Genomic DNA, 24,346 nt, shown 5'->3' with positions numbered 1-24,346 from the left:
TAGATTTCTGTAAACCAACATTACGATAGACTGGTAGACTGAGTAAACCTTTCAAAACAACGGGACATTTTACCTTATGAAACCTACGTTGGCAATTGCATAATTTCAAAATTATTGCAAGGATGTTTTTTATGAAATAAGAAAATTCCAACATTTTTTAAGATAGTTACTTTAATTTCAAATTTATACCTTATACACATTTGGCTTGAAATCTATTAAAATTGGGGCTTATTTATAGGACATACGATAACTAGTTAAAGTGGATTTTGGAAGTGTAATGTGAATGTCGTATTACATGGTAGTGTTTCCATCTTGGGAATATTGACTGAACATGTGCATTTATTGACTCCGTTTAACGATGGTGAAATCGAAATAAGTTTCTTTTGTTTCCAAACAGTTTTTTAGTGTTACAAAAAATCCCATCCCAAATCTTCCGAAAACTATACCGAAAGAGACTGCCTTAACCATTGTCAAAATGTTTTGTATTACAAAATATTTCGTATTGTAGTATGATTTATGGCTGATGTAAGAGAATAACATAATATATATTATTTGTTGTCCAGAGAGCGCCTTATAACCGTAACTTTAGGCGATATCTAATTTATTCAAATGTCTAAATGTATTCCACATCAAAGAAGGTTTCCCTTTGACCGGGATCCCGGGAAATTCGAAAAAAATTCCCGCTTTGGTACATTATTTCCTGTCATTTAATATTTAAATATAATTTCAGGCATATGGGCACCATGATTATTACGCACAAAGGTCATTCTCGAGGTCCAATTTTCGACAACCTTTTCAAGCATTTGAGAGCGTATTTCCGCAATGACACGTTAAATATTAGTTTCCAAAGCGTCATACGTTGCTGGTTTATCCAAGTAAACCAATAACTTCAGGTATCCCCACAAAAAAAAAAAAAATCGAGTGGCGGCAAATCATACGAACGCGGAGGCTAGGTTAGGTTAGGTTAGGTTAAAGTGGCAGCCCGATTAAGATTCAGGCTCACTTAGACTATTCAGTCCATTGTGATACCACATTAACTAAAAGTACCTATTACATATGGGCACTTCTAGTTTTAACCGCTGAACCTTCTTGATTATTTTTCTTTGTTGAACCAACCAGATTGTTCCAAAAATATTAGCAGACTGCTTAAGTTAACGTTTTCCAGATCCGCCAGTAATCTGAAGCTATATGCTCCTAAAAGTTGCTTGCGCTTTACACAAAATGCAGGACACTCACACAAGAGGTGTTTAATTGATTCTTTTTCCTCCGCATCATGACAGCTCATACAATAGTCATTATACTTCGCGCCAATAGTTTTTGCAAAATCTCCTATCAGGCAGCGACCCGTTATAGCAGATATCAGGAGTGATACCTGATACCTAACGCGGAGGCTAATTCAGCGGTCCATTTTTATACCCTCCACCATAGGATGGGGGTATATTAACTTTGTCATTCCGTTTGTAACACATCGAAATATTGCTTAAAGACCCCATAAAGTATATATATTCTGGGTCGTGGTGAAATTCTGAGTCGATCTGAGCATGTCCGTCCGTCCGTCCGTCTGTTGAAATCACGCTAACTTCCGAAAGAAACAAGCTATCGACTTGAAACTTGGCACAAGTAGTTGTTATTGATGTAGGTCGGATGGTATTGAAAATGGGCCATATCGGTCCACTTTTACGTATAGCCCCCATATAAGCGGACCCCCAAATTTGGCTTGCAGACCCTCTAAGAGAAGCAAATTTCAGACCCTCTAAGAGAAGCAAATCCGGCTGAAATTTGGTACATGGTGTTAGTATATGGTCTCTAACAACCATGCAAAAATTGGTCCACATCGGTCCATAATTATATATAGCCCCCATATAAACCGATCCCCCGATTTGGCTTTCGGAGCCTCTAAGAGAAGCAAATTTCATCCGATCCGGTTGAAATTTCGTACATTGTGTTAGTATATGGTCTTTAACAACCATGCAAAAGTTGGTCCACATCGGTCCATAATTATATATAGCCCCCATACAAACCGATCCCCAGATTTGGCTTGCGGAGCCTCTAAGAGAAGAAAAATTTATCCGATCCGGCTGAAATTTGGTACATGGTGTTAGTATATGGTCTCTAACAACTAGGCGAAAATTGGTCTACATCGGTCAATAATTATATAAAGCCCCCATATAAACCGCTCCCCCGATTTGGCTTGCGGAGTCTCTTGGAAGACCAACATTCATCTGATTCAGTTGATATTTGGTACGTGGTGTTAATATATGGCCTCAAACACCCATGCAAAAATTGGTCGAAATCGGTCCATAATTATGTATAGCCCCCATATAACAAAATTCATCCGATCTGGTTGAAACTTGGTACGTGGTGGTAGTATATGATATTTAACAACCATGCCAAAAGTGGTCCATAATCATATATAGCCCCCGAGATTTGGTTTTGGTGCCTCTGGGAGGAGTAAATTTACTCCGATTCAGTTGAAATTTAGTACATTGTGCTAGTATATGGCCGTTAACAACCATGCCTAACTAGGTCCATATCGGTCTATAGTTATATATAGCCCTCAGATAAATCGATCCCCAATCACACAAAAATTTTTCCATATCAAGTTCATAATTGTATATAGCCCCCATATAAGCGACCCCCATATTTCAATTCTGGCTCTCTACGTACCGTGCAAAATTCCATGTCGATTCGTAATTATTTGTAGACTTACCTATACATAACTTTTTTGTCTAATATATACCACGTGTGGATTAACTCACAAGTTAGAAAACGATTTAAGATACCACAACCCAAGTAATTCGATTGTGTATAACAGTCTTTAGTAGAAGTTTCTACGCAAACCATGGTGGAGGGTACATAAGATTCGGCCTAGCCGAACTTACGGCCGTTTATACTTGTTCGATATAATGTTGTCGTTGAAATGTTCTTTCAATAAGTTATTTGTTTCGCAGTATGACAAATGGCACGATCCTGTTGAAACCACATTTCGTTTACATCTATATCTTGAAGTTTTGGCAACTAAAATTCATTGTTCATGATTCTGTATCGATTTCCATTCAGAGTTACGCATCCTCCTTTCTGCGGCCCATAGACCACACCAAATAGTGCATTTATCGGGATGTATTGGTAATTCTTGAACGGCGTGTGGATTATCTATCCACACGCCGTTCTTCTTGACATAATCAATCAACCACCTCATTACTGAAGAGGCATTTGCGGTAAAAAAGCGCATCTAATTGATTGAACACGCTTTTTGAAAATAAATTTCAACGATTTGGAAGCGTTGTTCTGGACTTAACCTATTCAAGATGATTGGCAAAATAGTACTGAGTAGAGACGTCAATTTAAACTGTCAAAACAGCTGTCAGGCAACAGAGTGATTCATATTAAAAAACAAGTAAGTAAAGTGGAAAGTCGGGCGGGGCGACTATATAATACCCTAAACTACCCCTACAGAATAAGTAAATATAAGCGTTTGTGGGGTAACATTGGTATAGGTTTGGGAGATAAACCGCATTTCCATATTTAAGAACATTAAGGGGTACATGTTTACTGGAGTTGTATCACAATCTGAACAGAAATGTCTGGTATAAGGAGCTTCGGTTGATTTTGCACCTACAGAGTTGGTATGCCACTAATAGAGTCCAATAACATAAAAAAGCGGAAATCATTCAATTAGTGTGGGTAATAAATCCAAATTTGTGAAAATGGGGCAATAAAATAAAATAAGAGCTATAAGTAAGTTTAATAAGATCAACTAATACATCAAAATTTGAAATATAAGTAAATATAAGGTTAAAAAATAAGAGTCTTATGGAAAAATCGGGCGATGCATACATATGTGAGCTATATCATAATCTGAACCGATTTAGAAGATATTTTGCAGATTTCATTGATATTACAGAGGATTAACTTGTACAAAGTTTGCGTAAGATCGGCTAACAAAATGAGGTAAAAAATATGGTATAGTACAAAATAAGATTATTGGAACGAAATTTTTCTAAATCGGGTGATACATATATATGGGAGCTACATATAAATCTGAACCGATTTTAGTGATTCTTTGTAGGTACAGTTAGTACTATAGAATATTAGATATTGCCAACTTTGAGTAACATCGGTTAGTAAACAGGGGTTTTATAGGGCGATACATATATATGGGAGCTATATGTAAATTTGAGCCGTTTTCGATTTGAGTACAATCGGTTAAAAATAAGACTACTATGGCAAATTTCGGAACATTGTGCGATACATATATATGGGAGCTATATCTAAATATGCAGTCTGCAATTTTGCACACTTAAAGGATGGTGAATTAATTTACTTTGATGACGATCGGTTGGTAAGAAAGTGAAATATAACCTCATTTGTCGAAATCGGGCGATACATATATATGGGAATATGATCTGATTTTTCAAATTGAATAGCGTTCGTCCTTGTTCCAAAAAAAACAAATACTCTGCGAACAGAAAATACATGAACAGACAGACGGACACCAAGATCGACTCAGTAGGTGGTACTGAGTCGAACGGTATATATTTTATGGGGTCCAAAATCAATATTTCTGGTAGGCACAAGTTTTGACAGATTAAAGTTATTATACCACTGTGGGTATAAAAACCTCATAAAAAACCCCCCTAGAGCCAAATTAACATTTCCCGGGACACCACTAACCGTTACTTATTTTCTGAACTTAAAGAATGTTGAATTCTTTTTTATTGGATATGGATATGCCTCAAACCTCATAATATCGGATTGAAAACACTGTGCTATGAATCGCACATGAAAAAAAAAAACAATATTTAAACAAACGATGTGTTTCACTTGTCAACACATCTGTGTGTAAGTGTTGCATATTGCATCCATGCGTGGTTGCATTATGTGTTAGAAAGCATCCATCTATCCATCCATCCATCGATCGTTATTGGATATATGGATTGGTACTGATTGTTTCATTCGGTTTCAATCAAATGTGCACTCCACTTCAACATAATTGCCACAGAGATGACGGCTTTATTATGGTGTTGGTGGTGGCGATGATCGATGGCGAACTGATGTGGCATGACGTGGTGTTGGAATTGCTGTCTGATTATTGCGGAATTGACAAGGGGAGGAGATGCAAGTCATGTCAAGATAACGTTTGCGCTTGGTTAGTTTACATAATTTACCCATATATATGGACAACAAGCCAAATAATGAGTTGCCTAATGGGACAACATGAAATCCCCACAAAAATGACCATAAATAAGAAAAATAATGTTGTTAAGAAAATTCTGTAAATATTTATAAAATATTTGTATTATTTTGATTAGAATTTAATTAAATTCTTATGTTTTGTTTGCATTGTTCTTGTTCACCATTACAGATCTCATTGTATTTTGTGGGCAATCGGGGGATACGTCATCATTTAATGTTTATACCAGACGGAGTGAATGAATACTGGCGCTTTTTCACATATATGCTCTTACACTCGGATATTCTACATCTCTTGATGAACGTTTGTTTACAGGTAAGTTTAGTATTATAGGCCAAGCATTGAGTACAATAATTGATTGGCTTTTATGAATCAATGTAGGTCAAGCAAATATATTTCATAAGCATATGAAAATAATTTCGAAAAGATAACGAAATAACAGAAACATTTTCAGTTATTCAGCGCAAAGGGTTAAATACACAATAAATATTAACTCAATAGAGAAGATTATAGGACGTACATTTAGGTATGGTGAGGTTGAAAACATTCAGATCTTATACCAGCCGAGATTCATCGAACTCAATATTTGACATCTTATATACTGTAAATCGTCATACGCTTCTCTTACATTGGGAAACCCACATTCTTAACGAAGCTAATGTCGTAGGTTTGCATGCCAACCTAGCAAACAGGGGGTCATGGGCACAGTTGGTAGAATTCTACCAAAAATGGAAAACATTTTACTGTTTGGTAGAATTTTTAATGTTTCGAGAGATTTTGCAAAATATAAAGGTACATCAATCTTCCATATAAATAAAATTTTAACAAAATTTTCTATGGAAATAAAATTTTGACAAAATTTTCTATAGAAATTAAATTTTTGGAAAAATTTTCTATAGAAATAAAATTTTGACAAAATTTTCTATAGAAATAAAATTTTGATAAATTTTCCATAGAAATACAATATTGACAAAATTTTCGATAGAAATAAATTTTTTCGTTTTGTTATTGTTGGTTTATTCTTCAATCATAAAAATAATTCTTCAATCATAAAATAGGATGGGGGTATATTAACTTTGACATTCCGTTTGTAACACATCGAAATATTGCTCTAAGACCCCATAAAGTATATATTCTGTGTCGTGATGAAATTCTGAATCGACCTGAGCATTTCCGTCCGTCTGTTGAAATCACCCTAACTTCCGAACGAAAAAAGCTATCCACTTGAAACTTGGGACAAGTAGTTGTTATTGATGTAGGTCGGATGGTACTGCAAATGGGCCATATCGGTCCACTTTTACGTATAGCCCCCATATAAACGGACCCCCAAATTTGGATTGCGATTGCCCTAAGAGAAGCAAATTTCATCCGATCCGGCTGACATTTGGTACATGTTATTAGTATATGGTCTCTAATAACCATGCAAGAATTGGTCCATATCGGTCCATAATTTTATATAGCCCCCATATAAATCGATCCCCAGATTTGTCCTCCGGAGCCTTTTGGAGGAGCAAAATTCATCCGATCCGGTTGAAATTGGGAACGTGGTGTTAGAATGTGGTCTCCAACAAACACGCAAAAAGTGGTCAACATCGGTTCATAATTATATATAGCCCCCATATAAACCGATCCCCCGATTTGGCTTGCGGAGCCTCTAAAAGAAGCAAATTTCATCCGATCCGGCTGAAATTTGGTGTATGGTGTTAGAATATGGTCTCTAATTACCATGCAAAAATTGGTCCACATCGGCCCATAATTATATATAGCCCCCATATAAACCGATCCCCAGATTTGACCTTCGGAGCCTCTTAGAGGAGCAAAATTCATCCGATCCGGTTGAAACTTTGTACGTGGTGTTAGTATAAGGCTGGTAATAACCATGCCAAAATTGGTCCATATCGGTATATGGCAGATCCCTAATCACACAAAAATTGGTCCATATCGGTTCATAATCATGGTTGCCACTCGAGCCAAAAATAATCTACCAACATTTTATTTTTATAGAAAACATTGTCAAAATGTTATTTCTATAGAAATTTTTTTCCAAATTTTATTTCTATAGAAAATTTTTTCGAAATTTTACTCTATAGAAAATGTTATCAAAATTTTATTTTGTCAAAATGTTATTTCTATAGAAAATTTAAACTTAATTATAAACGTATTTAATCGGCCTTTTTTAGTTTACTATATACCACGTATGGACTATGTGGTATATATTACGGTGTTAGGAAGTTTTAAGATGTCTTGCCATTGGCAAGTGTTACCGCAACCCAAGTAATTCGATTGTGGATGACAGTCTTCAGTAGAAGTTTCTACGCAATCCATGGTACATAAGCTTCGGCCTGGCCGAACTTACAGCCGTATATACTTGTTGTTTCTGATTTCAGCTTAAAACCATGCATTGACTAAACTACAAGTGTAACTTAACCAACAGAGGAAAAGAATGTTTGTCAAATTTATTTGGGCAAAGCCCTATAGACTGCAAGATGGTTGGATGGACGCACGTTTCGGAATTACCACATTCCTCATCAGCATCCTCGACTTGCAGCAAAACTATCGATCAATTATCAGAGTAAATTAGGACAGTTCACTAAACCCAAAGTAAACCACACTTGAACCTTCCGAAAAAAGGTTTATGATAGTCGGCTTTTGCCGAAATAAATCTTTGCGTGAGTGGGAGTCACGAAAATAGTTTCTTCGTGAGTGTGCGTGAGTAACGAATTTCGGAAAAATACGCTCACGAAAATAATCCCGCCGACGGATATAAACGCTCACGAGTTGGATTCATTTACAATTTTTGTAACACCTGGGATGTTAAGAGTTTAATAACTCTTAGTGCACAGGTTTTCAGACACGTTCCGAAGGTCATAAAATTATTCATACAATTATTCGTGAGTCACGACATTTTTCGTGCGTGAGTCCCACCAAACAATATCGTGCGTGAGTAAGATTTTTCCGTAGTAAAATGTTACGCACGTGCACACCTCTACTTTAGACTAGTTTTGGTAGGGCTGTGTTAAAGCTCATGTCAGTTGACGCATTGAAGCATTTATTCTTGAGATACCGGCCGAAGTGTTGAAGAGAGTATGCCAAAAGTGGACTATGGTGATGGACAATTTGAGACGCAGTCACGGATCAACATTAGCATGAAATAATCATCAAACACTAAATTATATGGATCGTACTATCGGTTCAAATAAAGAATTCACACATTGCAAACAATGCAAATCGGAGTAAAGCAATGGCCTCTGTGTTTATATGAGTTTAAATCGGGTAAAAGATAGGTGAAGGTATATCAAAATGTGAACCAAAATCAAGAGGCTTCTATTCTGACCCAAAACAAACACTTTTGCTAAATTTGAAGTGGAACTGCGACCAAAGACTCCATGTATCTACTTTGCCTAGAGGTGTGCGCGTGACACCCGTGAGTCGTTAACAAAATCTGAAGCAGCTCTCGTGAATGTGACTGAAACAAATATGTCATGGGTGAGCATGTGTGAGAAGTAAATCGGTTCATGAATGTGCCTGAATAAATTTTTTGCAAAACACGCTCACGAAAAAAAATCAAGATTTAATTCTTACTAGCAAGTTAACTGAATTTAATTTAGCTGTATTCTATACCCTCCACCATAGGATGGGGGTATATTAACTTTTTCATTCCGTTTGTAACACATCGAAATATTGCTCTAAGACCCTTTAAAGTATATATATTCTGGGTCGTGGTGAAATTCTGAGTCGATCTGAGCATGTCCGTCCGTCTGTTAAAATCACGCTTACTTCCGAACTTGGCACAAGTAGTTGTTATTGATGTAGGTCGGATGGTATTGCAAATGGGCCATATCGGTCCACTTTTACGTATAGCCCCCATATAAGCGGACCCCCAAATTTGGCTTGCAGACTCTCTAAGAGAAGGAAATTTCATCCGATCCGGCTGAAATTTGGTACATGGTGTTAGTATATGGCCTCTAACAACCATGCAAAAATTGGTCCACATCGGTCTATAATTATATCTAGCCCCCATATAAACCGATCCCCCGATTTGGTTTTCGGAGCTTCTAAGAGAAGCAAATTTCATCCGATCCGGCTGAAATTTGGTACATGGTGTAAGTATATGGTCTCTAATGACCATGCAAAAATTGGTTCACATCGATCAATAATTATATATAGCCCCTCTATAAACCGATCCCCCGATTTGGCTTTCGGATCCTCTAAGAGAAGCAAATTTCATCCGATCCGGCTGAAATGTGGTACATGGTGTTAGTGTATGGTCTCTAATGACCATGCAAAAATTGGTCCACATCGGTCGATAATTATATATAGCCCCCATATAAACCGATCTCTAGATTTGGCTTGGGGAGCCTCTAAGAGAAGCAAATTTCATCTGATCCGGCTGAAATTTGGTACATGGTGTAAGTATATGGTCTCTAATGACCATGCAAAAATTGGTCCACATCGGTTCATAATTGTCTATTGCCCCCATATAAACCTCCGGAGCCTCTTGGAAAACCAAAATTCATCTGATTCAGTTGATATTTGGTACGTGGTGTTAATATATGGCCTCAAACACCCATGCAAAAATTGGTCGAAATCGGCCCATAATTATATATAGCCCCCATATAAACCGATCCCCAGATTTGACCTCCGGAGCCTCTTGGAAGAGCAAAATTCATCCGATTCGGTTGAAATTTGGTACCTGATGTTAGAATATGGTATCCAACAACCATGCAGGAATTGGTTCATATCAGTCTATAATTATATATAACCCGATCCTCATATTTGACCTCCGGTGCCTTTTGAGAAGTATATGATATTTAACAACCACGCCAAGTGGTCCATATCAGTCCATAATCATATATAGCCCCCATATAAACCGATCCCGAGATTTGGTTTTGGAGCCTCTTGGAGGAGCAAATTTCATCTCAGTCAGTTGAAATTTGGTACATTGTGCTAGTATATGGCCGAAACCATCAAGCCTAACTAGGTCCATATCGGTCTATAGTTATGTATAGCCCTCAGACAAATCGATCCCCAATCACACACAAATTGGTCCATATCAAGTTCATAATTGTATTAACCCCCATATAAGCGACCCCCATATTTCAATTCTGCGCAAAAGTCCATATCGATTCGTAATTATTTGTAGACTTACCTACACATACCTTTTCTGTCTAATATATACCACGTATGGACTAACTCACAATTTAGAAAACGATTTAAGATACCACAACCTAAGTAATTCGATTGTGGATGATAGTCTTTCGTAGAAGTTTCTACGCTATCCATGGTGGATAGTACATAAGATTCGGCCTGGCCGAACTTACGGCCATATATACTTGTTTTTTTTTTTAATGTTGCTCATTCTCGGTTGGAAAATGTCATGAGTCTCGTGAAGTTGTCGTGAGTCACGTGAATTGTCGTGAATCGTGCGTGAGTGTGAGTCTTCAAAAGTAGTTCGTGAGTACTGGTTTTCATTTCCTGAATGTGCGTGAGCGGCTACCACACGTATCGTGCGTGGGCGTGCTTGAATAAAAATTTTGCTTTGTGAATGTGAGTGAGTGAGTGAAATTTCAATCACACCTCTAATTTCGCCTCCTTCTGGCTGTTGTATCTTTATAGCAAAATCATAAGTCTAAAGACAAAATCTTTGAAACCGGACATGCTTGTTTTTGCAGTGCATATTTTATAAGTTGGTATTTCTTTTGGTAAATTTGCGTAAACGACACGCAAGACACATTTGGTCACTATAAAATAGGAAAAATTAAAATACATGCATTGATTAATTGAAATGCAGGGTAAATTTTGTGAAAGATTCGGAACACCAAATTCCAAATTCCGGGACAAGTCGGGCGAATCTCGGCCATCCGGCAATTTTATGTCTTCTGGTACAATGTTGCTGAAACACCCTGCAAATACCACACTATTTGGGTTGGCAAACGAACATAAATGTGCTACACTGATATAAAATCTAAACAAAATGGATTTGTAAACAAAGCAATGATTTTTATTTTCAACTACGCTGTTATTTAGGTCGGAGTATAAATGTGCCTACAACAGCTTTTTCAATATGCAGCAATACGCGCCGTAGACTACACCCAGAAAAAAGTGCCTTCTAAACTAAAGGAAAAAATGTTCATCAATTTAGTTCAGCCATTTTATTTTCATTAAGGTAAATTTTTGTGTGAAATAATAAAATTTATTTGTTTCAGTAACAAAATCCTAAACTGAAAGCAGTTGGGAATAGATCATTAACTAGAATAAGGCACGGAATTTTACTAATACTGTTTTCTTCGCTGGGTATAAGAATTTACTGCTGAACAAGAAAATTTTATTCACTGATAACAAAGCATTCGTAAAAATAAACAAAAACCGAACTAAAACAAAGCTTCCCCAAATTTAGTAAGATTTCTTATAAAATGATATGACTGCCTTCTATTATTGTAAAAAGCTTATCATACATACGAATAACACTTGGCGTAGAAAAATAATTTAATTCATTCGTACTAAGAAGTATTCAATCCTTTCAAAACTTGAGGAAACACACTTGTTAGAATATAGGAAATTTTCTTTTATCTACCTGTAATCGATACCTGTCATCGATGTAATCGATATGTTTTCGCGTGGGTTGTTTTTTAGTTGGAATCGCGTTGTTATGGTATACGGAGAGATTGTTAAAAAAATAATATAATAAAAAACAAATAAATTATATAAAATATTTGTTATTTTAAACTAGAAAAATTTTCGGTTTTTGAAAATTGGTTTATAAAAAAAAGAAAACACCAGCAGAATAGCAACCCCTTCATTCGACTTCATTTTGGAATCTTCAATTATCAGGTAATATTCAGTCACGCTAACCTTTTGTGAAAAAATTGGTTTAGGATTTTTTTGTTTACATTTGTAGGTATTGAAATTGTAAAAGGTAGACAAAATTGCTAGGTTTACCACAAATATGTAAGATTTTTCCAATTGAATAAAAAACATTCAATAAACTCATTCCATATATGAATTCCATTCAGTTAATTTTTTTCATTCTGTAGTATAGTGGTACATAAATATAGGAAAATGTTAACTAATATATGGAATGCATTCTACCTAATTTCTACGAAAATCATATCGTTCAAAAAAATAAAAATGTCTTTGGCGCTATACGAAGTTCAACTTTCTTCACAATGAGTTCATTTTAACTAAAAGAAGGGATCACTTTTTTCAGGGTGTAGCTACAGAGCAAAATGGGTTACATCAATCGAACGTGAACACTTTGAGTAGGCCATACTAGATTTTTTCAATCGTACAAAAAAATTCGTTTCATGGGGGAAGTGTTTAACATATTAGAATAATGGTGGACCTAGAAAATCATAAGGCTGCTAATATTTTTGGAACAATCAATATGGTTCAACAGACGAGTATAATTGGGTGGGTTCGACGGTAGAAACTGGAACTGCCTTTATGTAGTAAATATGTTAGGAACTTACAGTTGATATAGTGTCACACTGGCCAAGTGATGTCGGCAAAATAAAATAGCCTAAGCTAATCAGCAACTCCCATTACGCCGAACAATTTCACAAGCCACCTATTCGAAAGGATACACTAAAGAAAAATATTGTCGTGAGGCCAAAGAATTCTTGTCCTAAAAATACGAATGCGAATTTTCTTAGCATACAAGAAGACGAATTTCTCTGATATAAAATTTTTTGTCCAAAAGACGATATACTTTTCAATGAAGTCGTTTTGTCCTGATAGTTAAGTGAATCGACTTAAACTTGGGTATCCTAACAGGAAAGAAAATTTCGTTTTACTAAAGACAACTTGGCTTTAATACTTCTGAAGAAATCTTCAAAATTTATGAAATCGCCTTTAACTTTATTGACATTTTGTATTTTGGCTTCAAAGCTAAAAAGCGTTTAAAAATGGGAGATGTTTTTCAACACTTCATTTTAAAGACATTTTATTGAAACATAGTAATTTCCACTTGTAGAGAAAGAAAAATGCTAGAAAAACGAACGAAATGAAATTCGTTTCCTAGAGTCAAGTACGTAAAACTCACATTTAAAAGAAAACTGTGTGTTCACACTAGGGATGCCAGATTTTGAAGAGGCAAAAAGAGCACATTCAGCTTATAAAAAGAGCACATACGAAAAACATAGAGCACACTTTTTCAAATAAAAGAAAAACATGTAATTCCAATTTATTGTAATATAATTCATTTAAACATAACAAAAAGGTTCATACCATAAACATAAATAACCCACTTTTAACTCAAGCTTATTTTCTTACAATACTTTGCAAGTCATTTTTTGGTGTTTTCGTGAAAAACATTATTGAAGAAGTTTGTTTACATTTAGAACAGAGTACAAAGTGAAGAAGCAACATCGGCGTGCTCTTTTACGACTCTGATATATAAAGTAAAACACTATTTAACCCTTCGGTGCGTGATGAGGTCCCACTGGACCTTTTTGATTTTTATTCATACATAACTTTATCTTGTATATAATTTGCAGCGTGATTGCTTATGACTTCTTGTATTACAGTGTTCTAAATTGAAACCTTTAAATTTTTATGTGATTGAATCATTAAATTGGTTTTTATAGGTATTTTAAAAAGTTTAGTGCAATTCTGCGTGATGAGGTCCAATGGGACCTACTACTAATTACTTTAGTGGTTTTATGCAGCGTAAAGATATTGCGATTTTTGTATTTGGAACAATTAATAACACTAACATCCTTTCAGAAAATACCGTTATTATATATATATATATATATATATATATATATATATATATATATATATATATATATATATATATATATATATATATATATATATATATATATATATATATATATATATATATATATATATATATATATATATATATATATATATATATATATATATATATATATATATATATTCCAGACCCATCGGCTCCTGGAAGCAACCACAATGCACATAATACTGCGAACCAAACGAACGCCACTAAAAGAATCGTATTGTTTTCCTTCAAAAATTCAGTTTGTACAGAACATTCAACTACCAAAACAATATACTGTTGCTTGGTACGTATACGTATAGGTACCACGCCTGTGACAAACATCAGGGCCTCTAGAATACTTATGAAAAATTTAAAGATTATCTGTATTCTATTAATAATTAAAGAAAACTATATTTACAAACAAATATCTATATATGCATTTTGTGCGTCATAGAAGACTCCACCTACAATAAATATTCGAAAAATATCGTAGTGATAACTTCTCTACCATCCTTTTTTATTGTAGGGGACCTCATCACGCTGGTATCGCTTCCGGTGTTATCACATACCCAAGGCTTAATTAGAAAACAACGGCTAGGAAAATCTCTTAGTGTGACATTTATGTATTTTCAGTTTACTTTTACCATTTATTGAATCGATTTGGATTAATATTTGTTGTGATGCATAAAAAGAGCACTTAACTAAAAATAGTTACGTGCTCTTTTGGCCTGTTTTGTTTTAAGAGCACATTTTGTATAAAAGGGCACATGTGCTCTTTAAAAGAGCACGTCGGGCATCCCTAGTTCACACACAGCATCCATATGAACTATGTAATTATCTCAGATATAATTACAAAGTTATCAACACCATAATAAAATTCCATTGGTACTGCCAAATAATTCTCATTTTTTATACCCTGCTCCACACTGTGGAACAGGGTATTATAAGTTAGTGCATATGTTTGCAACACCCAGAAGGAGACGAGATAGACACATGGTGTCTTTGGCAAAAATGCTCAGGGTGGGCTCCTGAGTCGATATAGCCATGTCCGTCTGTCCGTCTGTCCGTGAACACATTTTAGTAATCAAAGTCTAGGTCGCAGTTTTAGACTAATCGACTTCAAATTTGGCACAAGTATGTGTTTTGGCTCAGAATAGATACCTATTGATTTTGGAAGAAATCGGTTCAGATTTAGATATAGCTCCCATATATATATTTCGCCCGATATGCACTTATATGGCCCCAGAAGCCAGAGTTTTAGCCCGATTTAGTTGAAATTTCGCACTAGGAGTACAATTAGTATTGTAGTCAAATGTGCCAAATTTTATTGAAATCGGTTCAGATTTAGATATAGCTCCCATATATATCTTTCGCCCGATATGGACTAATACGGTCCCAGAAGCCAGAGTTTTACCCCAATTTGGTTGAAATTTTGCACAAGGAGTACAATTGGTAGTATAGTCATGTGTGCCAAATTTGATTGAAATCGGTTCAGATTTAGATATAGCTCCCATATATAGCTTTCGCCCGATTTACACTCATATGACCAATTTTTTGCTCCGATTTAGTTGAAATTTTGCACAGGGAGTAGAATTAGCATTGTAGCTATGCGTGCCAAATTTGGTTGAAATCGGTTCAGATTTAGATATAGCTCCCATATATATCTTTCGCCCGATATGCACTTATATGGACCCAGAAGCCAGAGTTTTATCCCAATTAGCTTGCAATTTTGCACAAGGAGTACAATTGGTAGTATAGTCATGTGTGCCAAATTTGATTGAAATCGGTTCATATTTAGATATAGCTCCCATATATAGCTTTCGCCCGATTTACACTCATATGACCAATTTTTTGCTCCGATTTAGTTGAAATTTTGCACAGGGAGTAGAATTAGCATTGTAGCTATGCGTGCCAAATTTGGTTGAAATCGGTTCAGATTTAGATATAGCTCCAATATATAGCTTTCGGCCGATTTACACTCATATGACCACAGAGGCCAATTTTTTGCTCCGATTTAGTTGAAATTTTGCACAGGGAGTAGAATTAGCATTGTAGCTATGCGTGACAAATTTGATTGAAATCGGTAAATAGCTTTCGCCCGATTTCCTCTCATATGACCACAGAGTCCAATTTTTAACTCCGATTTAATTGAAATTTTGCACAGGGAGTAGGATTAGTATTGTAGCTATGCGTGCCAAATTTGGTTGAAATCGGTTCAGATTTAGATATAGCTCCAATATATATGTTTTTCTGATTTCGACAAAAATGGTCAAAGAAGCCAGAGTTTTACCCCAATTTGGTTGAAATTTTGCACAAGGAGTACAATTGGTAGTATAGTCATGTGTGCCAAATTTGATTGAAATCGGTTCAGATTTAGATATACACAGAGGCCAAAAATGGTCAAAATCAGAAAAACATATATATTGGAGCTATATCTAAATCTGAACCGATTTCAACCAAATTTGGCACGCATAGCTACAATACTAATCCTACTCCCTGTGCAAAATTTCAATTAAATCGGAGTTAAAAATTGGACTCTGTGGTCATATGAGAGTAAATCGGGCGAAAGCTATTTACCGATTTCAATCAAATTTGTCACGCATAGCTACAATGCTAATTCTACTCCCTGTGCAAAATTTCAACTAAATCGGAGCAAAAAATTGGCCTCTGTGGTCATATGAGTGTAAATCGGCCGAAAGCTATATATTGGAGCTATATCTAAATCTGAACCGATTTCAACCAAATTTGGCACGCATAGCTACAATGCTAATTCTACTCCCTGTGCAAAATTTCAACTAAATCGGAGCAAAAAATTGGCCTCTGTGATCATATGAGTGTAAATCGGCCGAAAGCTATATATTGGAGCTATATCTAAATCTGAACTGATTTCAACCAAATTTGTCACGCATAGCTACAATGCTAATTATACTCCCTGTGCAAAATTTCAACTAAATCAGAGCAAAAAATTGGCCTCTGTGGCCATATGAGTGTAAATTGGGCGAAAGCTATATATGGGAGCTATATCTAAATCTGAACCGATTTCAACCAAATTTGGCACGCATAGCTACAATGCTAATTCTACTCCCTGTGCAAAATTTCAACTAAATCGGAGCAAAAAATTGGTCATATGAGTGTAAATCGGGCGAAAGCTATATATGGGAGCTATATCTAAATCTGAACCGATTTCAATCAAATTTGGCACACATGACTATACTACCAATTGTACTCCTTGTGCAAAATTGCAAGCTAATTGGGATAAAACTCTGGCTTCTGGGTCCATATAAGTGCATATCGGGCGAAAGATATATATGGGAGCTATATCTAAATCTGAACCGATTTCAACCAAATTTGGCACATTTGACTACAATACTAATTGTACTCCTAGTGCGAAATTTCAACTAAATCGGGCTAAAACTCTGGCTTCTGGGGCCATATAAGTGCATATCGGGCGAAATATATATATGGGAGCTATATCTAAATCTGAACCGATTTCTTCCAAAATCAATAGGTATCTATTCTGAGCCAAAACACATACTTGTGCCAAATTTGAAGTCGATTAGTCTAAAACTGCGACCTAGACTTTGATTACTAAAATGTGTTCACGGACAGACGGACATGGCTATATCGACTCAGGAGCCCACCCTGAGCATTTTTGCCAAAGACACCATGTGTCTATCTCGTCTCCTTCTGGGTGTTGCAAACATATGCACTAACTTATAATACCCTGTTCCACAGTGTGGAGCAGGGTATAAAAAATGAGAATTATTTGGCAGTACCAATGGAATTTTATTATGGTGTTGATAACTTTGTAATTATATCTGAGATAATTACATAGTTCATATGGATGCTGTGTGTGAACTAGGGATGCCCGACGTGCTCTTTTAAAGAGCACATGTGCCCTTTTATACAAAATGTGTTCTTAAAACAAAACAGGCCAAAAGAGCACGTAACTATTTTTAGTTAAGTGCTCTTTTTATGCATCACAACAAATATTAATCCAAATCGATTCAATAAATGGTAAAAGTAAACTGAAAATACATAAATGTCACACTAAGAGATTTTCCTAGCCGTTGTTTTCTAATTAAGCCTTGGGTATGTGATAACACCGGAAGCGATACCAGCGTGATGAGGTCCCCTACAATAAAAAAGGATGGTAGAGAAGTTATCACTACGATATTTTTCGAATATTTATTGTAGGTGGAGTCTTCTATGACGCACAAAATGCATATATAGATATTTGTTTGTAAATATAGTTTTCTTTAATTATTAATAGAATACAGATAATCTTTAAATTTTTTATAAGTATTCTAGAGGCCCTGATGTTTGTCACAGGCGTGGTACCTATACGTACACGTACCAAGCAACAGTATATTGCTTTGGTAGTTGAATGTTCTGTACAAACTGAATTTTTGAAGGGAAAACAATACGATTCTTTTAGTGGCGTTCGTTTGGTTCGCAGTATTATGTGCATTGTGGTTGCTTCCAGGAGCCGATGGGTCTGGAATATATATATATATATATATATATATATATATATATATATATATATATATATATATATATATATATATATATATATATATATATATATATATATATATATATATATATATATATATATATATATATATATATATATATATATATATATATATATATATATAATAACGGTATTTTCTGAAAGGATGTTAGTGTTATTAATTGTTCCAAATACAAAAATCGCAATATCTTTACGCTGCATAAAACCACTAAAGTAATTAGTAGTAGGTCCCATTGGGTTTCAATTTAGAACACTGTAATACAAGAAGTCATAAGCAATCACGCTGCAAATTATATACAAGATAAAGTTATGTATGAATAAAAATCAAAAAGGTCCAGTGGGACCTCATCACGCACCGAAGGGTTAAATAGTGTTTTACTTTATATATCAGAGTCGTAAAAGAGCACGCCGATGTTGCTTCTTCACTTTGTACTCTGTTCTAAATGTAAACAAACTTCTTCAATAATGTTTTTCACGAAAACACCAAAAAATGACTTGCAAAGTATTGTAAGAAAATAAGCTTGAGTTAAAAGTGGGTTATTTATGTTTATGGTATGAACCTTTTTGTTATGTTTAAATGAATTATATTACAATAAATTGGAATTACATGTTTTTCTTTTATTTGAAAAAGTGTGCTCTATGTTTTTCGTATGTGCTCTTTTTATAAGCTGAATGTGCTCTTTTTGCCTCTTCAAAATCTGACATCCCTAGTGTGAACACACAGTTTTCTTTTAAATGTGAGTTTTACGTACTTGACTCTAGGAAACGAATTTCATTTCGTTCGTTTTTCTAGCATTTTTCTTTCTCTACAAGTGGAAATTACTATGTTTCAATAAAATGTCTTTAAAATGAAGTGTTGAAAAACATCTCCCATTTTTAAACGCTTTTTAGCTTTGAAGCCAAAATACAAAATGTCAATAAAGTTAAAGGCGATTTCATAAATTTTGAAGATTTCTTCAGAAGTATTAAAGCCAAGTTGTCTTTAGTAAAACGAAATTTTCTTTCCTGTTAGGATACCCAAGTTTAAGTCGATTCACTTAACTATCAGGACAAAACGACTTCATTGAAAAGTATATCGTCTTTTGGACAAAAAATTTTATATCAGAGAAATTCGTCTTCTTGTATGCTAAGAAAATTCGCATTCGTATTTTTAGGACAAGAAATCTTTGGCCTCACGACAATATTTTTCTTTAGTGTATCCTTTCGAATAGGTGGCTTGTGAAATTGTTCGGCGTAATGGGAGTTGCTGATTAGCTTAGGCTATTTTATTTTGCCGACATCACTTGGCCAGTGTGACACTATATCAACTGTAAGTTCCTAACATATTTACTACATAAAGGCAGTTCCAGTTTCTACCGTCGAACCCACCCAATTATACTCGTCTGTTGAACCATATTGATTGTTCCAAAAATATTAGCAGCCTTATGATTTTCTAGGTCCACCATTATTCTAATATGTTAAACACTTCCCCCATGAAACGAATTTTTTTGTACGATTGAAAAAATCTAGTATGGCCTACTCAAAGTGTTCACGTTCGATTGATGTAACCCATTTTGCTCTGTAGCTACACCCTGAAAAAAGTGATCCCTTCTTTTAGTTAAAATGAACTCATTGTGAAGAAAGTTGAACTTCGTATAGCGCCAAAGACATTTTTATTTTTTTGAACGATATGATTTTCGTAGAAATTAGGTAGAATGCATTCCATATATTAGTTAACATTTTCCTATATTTATGTACCACTATACTACAGAATGAAAAAAATTAACTGAATGGAATTCATATATGGAATGAGTTTATTGAATGTTTTTTATTCAATTGGAAAAATCTTACATATTTGTGGTAAACCTTGCAATTTTGTCTACCTTTTACAATTTCAATACCTACAAATGTAAACAAAAAAATCCTAAACCAATTTTTTCACAAAAGGTTAGCGTGACTGAATATTACCTGATAATTGAAGATTCCAAAATGAAGTCGAATGAAGGGGTTGCTATTCTGCTGGTGTTTTCTTTTTTTTATAAACCAATTTTCAAAAACCGAAAATTTTTCTAGTTTAAAATAACAAATATTTTATATAATTTATTTGTTTTTTATTATATTATTTTTTTAACAATCTCTCCGTATACCATAACAACGCGATTCCAACTAAAAAACAACCCACGCGAAAACATATCGATTACATCGATGACAGGTATCGATTACAGGTAGATAAAAGAAAATTTCCTATATTCTAACAAGTGTGTTTCCTCAAGTTTTGAAAGGATTGAATACTTCTTAGTACGAATGCACTAAAATATTTTTCTATGCCAAGTGTTATTCGTATGTATGATAAGCTTTTTATAATAATAGAAGGCAGTCATATCATTTTATAAGAAATCTTACTAAATTTGGGGAAGCTTTGTTTTAGTTCGGTTTTTGTTTATTTTTACGAATGCTTTGTTATCAGTGAATAAAATTTTCTTGTTCAGCAGTAAATTCTTATACCCAGCGAAGAAAACAGTATTAGTAAAATTCCGTGCCTTATTCTAGTTAATGATCTATTCCCAACTGCTTTCAGTTTAGGATTTTGTTACTGAAACAAATAAATTTTATTATTTCACACAAAAATTTACCTTAATGAAAATAAAATGGCTGAACTAAATTGATGAACATTTTTTCCTTTAGTTTAGAAGGCACTTTTTTCTGGGTGTAGTCTACGGCGCGTATTGCTGCATATTGAAAAAGCTGTTGTAGGCACATTTATACTCCGACCTAAATAACAGCGTAGTTGAAAATAAAAATCATTGCTTTGTTTACAAATCCATTTTGTTTAGATTTTATATCAGTGTAGCACATTTATGTTCGTTTGCCAACCCAAATAGTGTGGTATTTGCAGGGTGTTTCAGCAACATTGTACCAGAAGACATAAAATTGCCGGATGGCCGAGATTCGCCCGACTTGTCCCGGAATTTGGAATTTGGTGTTCCGAATCTTTCACAAAATTTACCCTGCATTTCAATTAATCAATGCATGTATTTTAATTTTTCCTATTTTATAGTGACCAAATGTGTCTTGCGTGTCGTTTATGCAAATTTACCAAAAGAAATACCAACTTATAAAATATGCACTGCAAAAACAAGCATGTCCGGTTTCAAAGATTTTGTCTTTAGACTTATGATTTTGCTATAAAGATACAACAGCCAGAAGGAGGCGAAATTAGAGGTGTGATTGAAATTTCACTCACTCACTCACATTCACAAAGCAAAATTTTTATTCAAGCACGCCCACGCACGATACGTGTGGTAGCCGCTCACGCACATTCAGGAAATGAAAACCAGTACTCACGAACTACTTTTGAAGACTCACACTCACGCACGATTCACGACAATTCACGTGACTCACGACAACTTCACGAGACTCATGACATTTTCCAACCGAGAATGAGCAACATTAAAAAAAAAAACAAGTATATATGGCCGTAAGTTCGGCCAGGCCGAATCTTATGTACTATCCACCATGGATAGCGTAGAAACTTCTACGAAAGACTATCATCCACAATCGAATTACTTAGGTTGTGGTATCTTAAATCGTTTTCTAAATTGTGAGTTAGTCCATACGTGGTATATATTAGACAGAAAAGGTATGTGTAGGTAAGTCTACAAATAATTACGAATCGATATGGACTTTTGCGCAGAATTGAAATATGGGGGTCGCTTATATGGGGGTTAATACAATTATGAACTTGATATGGACCAATTTGTGTGTGATTGGGGATCGATTTGTCTGAGGGCTATACATAACTATAGACCGATATGGACCTAGTTAGGCTTGATGGTTTCGGCCATATACTAGCACAATGTACCAAATTTCAACTGACTGAGATGAAATTTGCTCCTCCAAGAGGCTCCAAAACCAAATCTCGGGATCGGTTTATATGGGGGCTATATATGATTATGGACTGATATGGACCACTTGGCGTGGTTGTTAAATATCATATACTTCTCAAAAGGCACCGGAGGTCAAATATGAGGATCGGGTTATATATAATGTTACGTTTTTATATTTAGGCGTTTTTAATTACCCGACAATTAAAACACAGTTCTTTTAAATAACCACAATCTACAATTTATTTACTATGACTTCACACTTTACAATTCGTTCACACTGAAGATATTCGTTTGACGCTTTAATTAAGACTGACTCGTTAGCAGCATGCGAGCGCTTTTATATATGACGGTGTGGCAATACGAGAAAATTCTGGTAGCACCACAATATTCTGGCAACGCCAGAACATTCTTAGATAATGCTAGAAGGATCTACGACCATTAAGTTATTCGTCTGGTGGCTGCCAAACACATACACACTCACATAGATATATGCTCGCATTACTACAACAACAATGTCAGTAGACAATGAGATGAAATGAGAATGCAGAATAACAAAGCAAAGGGGTTGCTATTCTATGAGAGAGTAAGAACTAACATTTCGGTAAGCAAACAAAAGAACATAAAAGAAATTCAGGAAAATACTAGAAAATGAATAGATGATTCCAACAAGTGATAGCGAAGTTTTATCGTTACAATTTGAAATTTTAAATTAACGGAAACTAATTTAAATAAACTTATATCTATAATTATCAAATTCGTAACACTGCCTCCCGCTTAAGCCTGTTCGTCCCGAACAGGCACAGAACCTGTTCCGTAAGGAGCCAATCGTTCCAGATGTACAACTTTCATCTTTGATCTAGGGCTGTCGTCCTTCTGAATCCGGTATACAACATCATTGATCTTCTTGATGACTTTGTATGGGCCTTCCCACTGTGTTTGCAGTTTAGGACACAATCCTTTCTTTCGTTGCGGGTTAAATAGCAGAACCAATTCTTCTTCTTGGAAGCCCTCAGTATTTACAGCACGATCGTATCTCGCCTTCATTCTGTTGCTGACCATTTTTATTTTGTTGCGCACTGATTCGTGAACTTCACCGAAAGTGTTTGGGATGTCGTTTCTGTTTTCTTCCATGGCGAGCTCATTAGGTTTAGCGCCGAATATCAGATCTCCAGGCAACTTCAACTCAGTTCCGAATAGAACATTGGCCGGTGTTCGAGAGGTGGAATCATGAATGGCAGATCTATACGACAGCAAAAACTTTGGTATATGCTCGTCCCAGTCCCTCTGGCCGTTGTCCACTACTTTTCGAAGATGTTCCTCCAGAGTGCGATTAAACCTTTCTACCATGCCATCGGATTGTGGATGTAATGGCGTAGTCCTCGTTTTCTTGATACCAAGGGATTCACACATCTCTTTGAATATGGCCGATTCAAAATTTCTTCCCTGGTCTGAGTGAATCTCGGACGGCACACCGTAGCGACATATCCAGTTTTTGTTGACCACATCCACAATCGTTTTTGCCTCTTGGTTTGGAATTGCATACACCTCCGGCCATTTGCTGAAGTAGTCCATGACCACAAGGACATAACGGTTTCCAGAATCACTTACTGGGAAAGGGCCTGCCACGTCCATTGCTATTCTTTCAAACGGGGCTCCTGGTCTATACTCTAGCATAGGACCTCGACTTTTCCTTGTTGGACCTTTCGCCTTCATGCACTTCTCGCAATTGGCTACCCATTCAGCAATTGATTTCTGGCATCCAACCCAGTAGAATCGTTGCTTCACTTTCTCGGCGGTTTTGGTTATTCCCAGATGACCTCCACTGGGACCATTATGGAACTCCGCCAAAACGTCTCTTATTTTGGAATCTGGAACGATGATCAAATTTCGGCTGCTCTTGCCATCTTCGCTTTCCCATTTACGTTGCAGGGATCCATTGACTAGAACTAAACTATCCCATTGAGCCCAGTATGATTTCATAAGTGGACTTTCGGCTG

At 35.5% G+C, this 24,346-nt stretch overlaps 1 protein-coding gene across 1 annotated transcript in view; it reads left to right on the top strand.

Moving 5' to 3' along the window:
* Nucleotides 1–24,346, top strand: part of rho-6 (serine protease rhomboid 6) — a 63,143-nt gene that overhangs the window by 18,270 nt on the left and 20,527 nt on the right. The window contains exon 2 of the mRNA XM_075296109.1: nucleotides 5,366–5,509. Within this exon, the coding sequence (XP_075152224.1) occupies nucleotides 5,366–5,509 (144 nt within the window). The remainder of the gene's footprint in view (nucleotides 1–5,365; nucleotides 5,510–24,346) is intronic.

The sequence above is a fragment of the Haematobia irritans genome, chromosome 2 (genome assembly GCF_050003625.1).
Source record: "Haematobia irritans isolate KBUSLIRL chromosome 2, ASM5000362v1, whole genome shotgun sequence".
NCBI lineage: Eukaryota > Metazoa > Arthropoda > Insecta > Diptera > Muscidae > Haematobia > Haematobia irritans.
The sequence above is the reverse complement of the archived record's forward strand: the minus strand, read 5'-3'. Positions and strand labels throughout refer to the sequence as shown.